Source organism: Aspergillus welwitschiae (genome assembly GCF_003344945.1).
Source record: "Aspergillus welwitschiae strain CBS 139.54b unplaced genomic scaffold BDQ94scaffold_156, whole genome shotgun sequence".
NCBI lineage: Eukaryota > Fungi > Ascomycota > Eurotiomycetes > Eurotiales > Aspergillaceae > Aspergillus > Aspergillus welwitschiae.
This window is the reverse complement of record NW_020798850.1, coordinates 1-8,361: the sequence shown is the minus strand read 5'-3', so window position 1 is coordinate 8,361 and position 8,361 is coordinate 1. Positions and strand designations below refer to the sequence as shown.

The 8,361-nt window shown below is 42.0% G+C and overlaps 2 protein-coding genes across 2 annotated transcripts; one reads left to right on the top strand and one right to left on the bottom strand.

Moving 5' to 3' along the window:
* Window positions 1-2,105: 2,105 nt before the first annotated feature.
* Window positions 2,106-3,182, bottom strand: BDQ94DRAFT_178699 (uncharacterized protein; the record flags this gene model as incomplete). Its single annotated transcript, XM_026773179.1, has 1 exon — window positions 2,106-3,182. The coding sequence occupies one exon, from the start codon at window positions 3,180-3,182 to the stop codon at window positions 2,154-2,156; it is 1,029 nt and encodes a 342-aa protein (XP_026619292.1). The 3' UTR covers window positions 2,106-2,153.
* A 2,997-nt stretch (window positions 3,183-6,179) lies between these two features.
* On the top strand, window positions 6,180-7,827 carry BDQ94DRAFT_176502 (uncharacterized protein; the record flags this gene model as incomplete). Its single annotated transcript, XM_026772707.1, has 3 exons — window positions 6,180-6,724; window positions 6,789-7,074; window positions 7,135-7,827. The coding sequence occupies 3 exons, from the start codon at window positions 6,180-6,182 to the stop codon at window positions 7,825-7,827; spliced, it is 1,524 nt and encodes a 507-aa protein (XP_026619291.1).
* Between the last annotated feature and the right edge of the window lie 534 nt (window positions 7,828-8,361).

Here is an 8,361-nt window from a genome sequence, read left to right as displayed (position 1 = left end):
GGATTTCTAAACTAGAATATTAAATATAAAAAGAGAAAGAAGAAAGTATAAAGAATATAGATAAATAATAAAAATAAATAAATAAGATAAAATAAATAAAGTAAATAGAATTATGTTATATAATCCAGTCATGTGCCTCTGAATACCGCTTGCCATCACATATAATATGATACCGGAGCTGGTCTATAATAGCAATTACTATAATAGTAATAATAAATATATTTACAGTTATTATTATTATTCTTATCAATATTATCCAGCTTATGGTCCTGTAATAAATAAAATATAAGTATCAGATTATTATAATAAAGTATATAAATCCAGATTATATCTACTTATTTAGAATCTGTGAGTACAATAAAAAGAGATTTAAAAATGTAATTTCTAATAAATAATATGTTTATTTTATATAAGCTTTAATAATCCTTGTCTTATCTTATCTACTGCTTATTCTCTATAAGAACAGATATAAGTATATAGAATAGATAAAAGCTGATTCAGTCTTTCTACTTGAGGACAGTGCTAACAGCATGCCTGTGGTATATATTCATGCGTTATCATGCGTGCCGCTTTAGAGAAGGGGATAGGCCTTTTATAAATTCGTTATTAGCAGCCTGGTTACAGTACGCAGACTATCCACAGGATGGAATAACTTCTCCTGGGATATATTGCATATATTGCCAAATACATAATTCAAATACTGGATGAAGGGAGGCAAATTATTGCTAGAGTGGAACAGTTAATAAGCTTCTGGCCTTGTACTGTAGAAGAAGCTCTATAGATGCTGAATCTACACGCTTGTAATTCAGTGCTGTCAGTGATGTACTGTAGAGGTCATATAGTTAAGCAATCACCCCAGGAAGGATTGCTTGATTGTGGCCTCATTTGATTCACGTAGTGCGTGCAACAATAGATAGTATATACTTTAATACCGGATAAGTGTAGCGCCAGCGCTATCATCACTGTAAGTCTGCTGTTAAATTCACGACGTCTTTCATCTTCACTACGGAGCTATACTGGAATAAGTCGTGCTGAGCCTGGCTCGAATCAGAATCTACTTTGATTTTTCAATGCCAGGATTCTACGTTTTTCTCATAATATACGGAGTAGAGACTGGGGCTAGTTGGATCTCTGGCAGAGATAGCATAACTTATATATGTATGTAAATACCGCTATAGAATTGGCGATCGCCTGAGCGCTGTCCTTGTTGGCGCTTTCTGCCCGACGAGTTCGCCTTACTAACAGGTTAAATAGCAGGGGTCCGTAACAATTAGTATTTAGAATCAGTGCAGGCCTCTATATATAATAAATATTTATAAAAGCTAGTAGGGTCTATATTTTTATACTCTTTATCATTCGCTCCTTCGGGACATTTAAGTATATTCTCACAAAAGAAAAAAGAATTGCCAGAATTAGAGTTGGGTAGAATATATAAAAAATGGTTCTTGGCTAATTAGAATAAAAAATAATAATAATGCCCAGAACGGCTACGCGTCACGTGAACCAAATACCATCCAGAGTAGGGTGTGGGTGCTCCAACACCATACATTTGGAAGCTTAGATACAGAACACTCGTCCGCACTTACTTACGAATAGCTGCGCTGCACTATTCGGCTCTATTTCTCTTGTCTTGTTCAAGTCTAGTTGTTCCTTGACCGGTGGTTCCTTAGATAGTTATCGACCTGATACTCCTTCGACCCAGTTCGACGGTACGTTATCTTAGTGAAGCTAAGTTAACAGTGACAGGGAAGCGATCCTAGGGTTTGACACATGTATAAAATAAGAGGTCCCCAAGGAATAAACAGAAACATATAATTATCCATTAAATAAACCGAGTAGATAATCTGCTCCTTCTTAGTGAGGTAACTGTTGTTACATGTTATACTATAGGATCAGTAAAATATTGGCTGTGCCTCTTTACATGTCTTATCTTACTGTAGTAGCTTGAGGGGAATTAGGTGAGGTTTCCTGCGAGCAGGGCGTCGTACCACTTGAGCAGGGAAACCCTAGACTCACTTATTAATATAGATATATAGCTAGGCTGGATATGATATCTTCAAAACTAACATTAAATATATGTTTTATCATACAAAGGCACAGAGATCGCTTGATATAATTAGCAAGAACCACTGGTTGATCATTTAAGGACCAATTTATAACTTGCACCCTCGAGATTCAAAGATATAACCAATCCAGTATTCCCACTTCGCGTCGGCTTCCTCTTCCCCATACCATTCCTTTAATAGCATATCATATATATACAATATAGCGAAACAAGATTTCAGATACTCCCGTAAACTGAGTTGAATATCTTTAGCCTCTCCTTTTAGTGGATCAATTATACCTAGACTCTCTGTGGGTAGCCAAAGGCCTTCGTAGCAGCGTTGCTGAGCAGCCCACTCATCTGTAACCCCTAGTTCGTTCCAATATCTCCGATGGGGAATATTCTGTGCCGGATAATCATAGTTTGCAAGGGAATCACGCGCCCAGTCTTGAAAAGACTGTGTTTCTAAGAGTGAGATTATATTCCCATTATCGCCTTTCAACTGTTCGTCGGAGAGCACCGCATCCATCAGATTAATAAATATATAGACCGTCAATGCAGGATTCACAATCATCTCTACCCCAAACGCATGTCCCCAGTGGATATTAGCGAGAGTATGCAAGGGGACCTGAGGATGTCGAGAAAGTATTAACAGAACAGAAACAGCTTCTCTTGATATTTGTGTCGACACGGTGTTTGCAGCAATGATTATTAGCATTTTGACTGCGTCGGCGAGGCTGCCATCTGCACTGGAGTAGGGTAATGGCTCAGTGCTACTACTAGAGCTAGCACTGTCGATCCAATAATTGATATCTCGATGCTTAGAAGACAGAGGGTTGTGTAGGGCTGAGTTTTTTGCATGAGGACCAAGGCCAAGCTGTTGTTCGGGATAGGAAAGTATATTATCAGAAAGAAGGTTGTCCAAAGGAATAGATAGAAGAGGCTTGGATGCTTCGGTGGATGAGAACTCGCGGATTATGCTAATCAGCATACGGCGGAAATAGTTGAGGTCTGAGGACTCTGAGGGTTTGTTGCGAGCAAAAAAGTCGGTGCGACGGGGGGTAAATCGAGGATTATATCTTATTATATTCAAGTGTGTTGCTGCTGTATTCCATGGTATTTTGTGGTCTAGATGCATGTTGAGTGCTGGGTGTGACTGTTGCTAAAGGTGCGATGGAACTTACAGAACTGAGTGTGGGAGGAAAAGTGCTACAGCGACGGAGCTAGCGCAGGGTTCAGACATGTAATGTGGAGACTTTTCTTGGCTTTGATTCTAACCTAACCTATACTCTAGAGTCATACCCGGCTACCCGAAGTGCCCAAAACAACGCGCTCACAACCAACACAACCACCAACAACCTAACCACTTACTTGACCACCAACCTGACCACCAATTGCCTAATTCAGCAGTATTTGGCTCTATTTAATCTCTATATCTCTTGCTAATTTCAACTATCACAAAATTTAGAAGTAGTTAAAAAATATATAATAAAAAAGATATTTATCATATCTCTTCTTTACTACCGCCGCTAGCAACCTCTACGCGCCGCGAGATTCCTTAAATATCTGAATATAATCTTACTATATCTTCATCTCTGTCTCCCGTACCAAGCACTCCATATGCGCCTTCACTAGAAGAATGGATTAGATTAGCAACTGAAGCGATTAAAACCAGTAATATCAGTATATACACAGACACGCAGATATTTGATATCCCTGGTATAATACTTTGACACCAATATCAAGATATCAGAAATACTCTTGTGTTACAGACCTCTGCTAGTTAACCTACTAGAGAGGCGGACTCATCAGGCAGAAAGCACTGGCAAGGACAGCACTCAGATTGTTAATAAATTTTATCCAATAAAACTATGAAATGCTGAAAGAACATCCAGAAAGGCTATATGTCATATAACTAAAGATATATGGAATGGTATTCAAACGCATATATTGTCTTATGATGGAGTATATGGAGTAGTATATTGATAGTATTTGGATAATTAGAAATCCAAATGTATTAGAATTAGTTTGGAGTGCATCTCGATCCCAAGGGATACTGACTGCGCAAGCCCAGAAAGTGCTTGGCTCTCTCCGAAAGACTCTTAGATATTTCTGGTTTGATTACCAGCGAGATAGCCTCCTCTTGGTTAAGAAACTGCTAGTAACTACCGCAGAAACAACTCTTCTGAAGGAGTCCTTGGTCACGTTGGTACCCCAGTCCAGCCTTCGGAACACATAAGTGCCACTTATTGCTGAGGAATAAATATGGTTGCACCATCCTGTAATTTTCCCCTGTCGTGACGATTAGCGCCATGATAATCCACGTAACAGGTTTCACCAACAGGGCCCATGACGTAGAATAGCGAGCAATTCCCTGGAACTCGGTGAAGCTGCTGTTTGACGTCATTCTGGCCCTATTTTATTCAGTCTGGTAGTGCTCGACCAACAGTGTCCGATGGTTTTCCAGAAGTTCTCGTCGCATACGCCGTGCATAAGGTCACCATTGAGAAGCTCTTCGCGCCAGATTCGGCTGAGTATGATGAGGTTGCCGAATCGATTGGTCTACTATCCTTGGACCTGCTTGAATCCCTCAGGAAGTGTGAGGACTCTCTATGGGTTTATAGCCCCATTAATCGGATCCAACTTCCTATTGGAATTGCGGACTTGTTCAGCAGTCATATACTGTTGATCGACTACTGCCCTATCCCTCTTGACAATCTGGGTAATTGCTTCACGGCTTGTTGATTTATTAATTTTGTAACTCGGTTAATCGGAACATCTGAAGGGGATGTTGGGCGGTTGAACTCTCCGAAGGGATAGTAAGTGGGCCCTCTGCATGGCAGACAGTGCGGGAGAGAAAAAGCTTTCTAAGATCCGGGCTGTTTTAAGTACAGTGCATGCCTAAGTTCTCGGCGTCCTCACATAGTGTACCGAGACTCCACAACCATTGCCACTCAGACGGAGCCTCGTCTAAAAATGTCCGGACGTTCTCTCAGTTCCCTGGTATTGACGGCGTAACTGAGTTCTTGATGGGCCATTATGCTTACAAAGGGAGTCAAGGCTCTTTAAATGCTATCGCTCTAAAATAGCATTAGTTGTCCGTCGTGTTTTATTCGCAGCCTACATAACTGTATCTGAGCGGATATCAGGGAATGTAGCCCAGCTAGATCTTGAGTCTGAAAGTGGTGGGGAGGCGGGTAGGGGTAGTGACTGACGAATTTTACAAATATTTCGGGACTAATGGGCATCAGGTCAGCGGCAAGTATTTCCTTTATCGGAAAAATAGCCAGATGCTTCGCAGATCCTCTGGTCAGCAAAACCAGCTCCGCTTTTTGGACCATCTCCTAGGTAAAGCCTGTGGCCAGGGCTGTGTCGCAGTATATCCTTACTAAGTGATGAATTGGATCACAGCAACAAAGTGTCCATGGATCCATGGATGTCTGTACTATCCAGCGTAAGACCTTTTACCGATGCTACGAAAAACCGATAATAGCAGACGAATCAACATTTTTAATCCATCCCATTTTGTTGCCCTCATTCCTCTCCTTTTAACTTCTAGTGTACGAGTACGAGTACGGAAGATCATCGTCGCCATGCAACAGCTAGCCGTTTTAGGTTTAGCGCTCGCGTGGGTAATCGTCTCGCATATGGCATAGCACAGTTTTCATAGGAGTTAGTAATGCCATTCCAGTACTGGCCTCCAGCCCGTTCAAGATCTGTTAGCCAAAATCAATGCATGTTTAGTAGGCCAGAATCCATTTGAGTTGTCGTCGGGAGCCCCTACTAGAGCTATGATTCCATAGTCTTCCCATTAAGCTGGTGTAACTGACGACACGAATTGGCCAGATACTGTATATATTGCTATTGGGCGAGGCAGTGCGTTCGGTCATGAATCCTTGTGCCGGAAAGGTAAAACTATTCTATGGTGGAGTCGGTAATATAAGTGTCTTGCGTATACGTTTACCGTGCAGTTTACCGTGCAGATCCGAAAGGTCTTCGCCAGTCGTCACCTATCGCCCCTGGAACTTTGCCACTGGCTACTTTATAAGAATAATGATGCCGTTATTTCCCTCGAGGGACGAAACCGAGTAGATTAAACAGACCCTTTGTTGTGAGCCCAAACGCAAAGGTGACAATGAAGGTTTTTGACGCAATCTACTTATTCCTTGCTCTCCCCATATCCTTTGTTTCTGGCAAGGATTGGTCGTCCTTGGCTATCCAAGTTGATGGATCAACGCAGCGGACATTAACGGACAGTGAGGGCAATCCTGTCTTCTGGCAAGCGGATACCGCATGGGAGATATTTCACCGCCTGAATATCACAGAAGTTGAGTATTATCTGGCTGACCGTGCTGCCAAAGGGTTTAATGTCATCTATGGTGCGATTCTCGCGGAGGAGGATGGCCTTACTGTGCCTAACCAGAACGGGGATCTTCCATTCATTGACTATGACCCCCGAAAGCCGAATGAGCCGTACTTTCATTGGGTCGATACAGTTATCGACATGGCTGCAAAATACAGGATCACGATTGCTCTGGTACCCGCATGGGGAAGATGGGTCAACGAAGGGTGGCACGGGCCGCCTGTTGTATTGAATATATCTAACGCTGCCATATTCGGGAGTTATATTGGGCAGAGATACGCTGGACTTCCGAAGATAATTGGCGGTGATAGTAACAGGTACGTCGAACTAGCCCATCACTTAACAACCACTCTAGACGGACGACGACTCACAGTACCGTAGATGGTGGACTCACATGGACATGGATGGCATGTCCCAGCCTCTAACAAACAGGACACCGGAGATTATTGACTCGGGGCCCGTATTTAATGAGCTGGCAAATGCTATATACCGTGCCGAGCTACCTATGCTACAAAGCCGTGGCCTGCGCCCCTTCATGACATATCATGGAACTAGTGTATGGTTCTCGGCTTTCCCGGACAGCACAGCCTCTGCTATGTACGGAAACGAGACATGGTTATCATTGGATGGTGTGCAGACAGGTCATAGTGATATTAATAGCTCTCAGGTATGTAAACGGGACAAGTCTTCCTCTTTCCTATGTGCACTAGACTGATTCAATCCCCAGTCACATTCTTTTTATAATTTAGACTACATGTACCAGTGGGTACCTATAGCGAACCAAAACGCGGTCAAGGAGATGTATGACCGAAAGCCAACCCGTCCTGTCATGGACCTAGAGAATCATTACGAGTACTGGAATTCTTCCATCAGCCGCAACGAGGATGGAAGTTATCGTTGGAACTCGTCGTTTGTCCGCAATGGAGCATGGCATGCTTTCTGCGCCGGTAGTGCCGGCGTCACATACGGCGAACAGGCTGTCTGGCAATTTGCCAATCCTGAACGATTTAACAGTACCGCGGGTCTCAATGAGACATGGTTTGACGGGTTAAAACGGCCCGGAAGTGGACAATTTAAATATTTAAGGTCATACGTGGAGCGGCACTTAGGCACTCATCGCATTCCCGATAGAAGCCTCCTCACAACGAGTCCAGGGATGGAGTACGCCGAAATTATGGCGATTCGGGACCGATGGTGGACTTGGGTGACAGTCTACGTCCCCATGGGCCAAGCCTTCGGGCTAGATGCCAGGAATCTCAGTGGCACCGGTGACCTTCATGCTTGGTGGTTCGTCCCCAAAAATGGGTCGTATCTGTCTATTGGTCCTGTTCCACGAAGCGCAAATTTGACTTTTGTACCTCCAACTGGGGGGACAATCGACGATGACTGGGCCTTGTTAGTAAAACCGAGCTGTACCTGAAATGATAAGGGAGGTGGTATACATGATTAGTATTCTTTTTATATATTTTAGATATAACTGCCACTAGGATACAATTGTCCGTCCTCCCTATGGTTTAGAAGATTTTTTAGGAGGACTCTGGCTTATATAAAATGTCAGAACTACTACCAAGTAGACTGAAAGGGGATTCCCCTAGCTACAGGCATAGTCTAGTAGGAAAATCTTCACAACGGGACAACAGTCAAATGATGTCTGATAAATTCGAAATTAGTATTATCTGATAGTCCTTTATATACAGAGTACAGTGATATAATTTTTATTCTATTAAATAATAGTTATATGGAATTAGAAGTATTTAAAGATAGTATTTAGTAATATATACTTTCAAATTTAATTAGTATATATAACGGAAATTTAAATCAGATTAGTATTTTTTTCTATAAAAAATATTAATATATAATAGTCTATACACATGCTTACAGTTAATTATAAGAAAGCAAAAATTATATTTTAAATAATAAATTAGGGTTTTAGGGTTTTAGGGTTTTAGGGTTT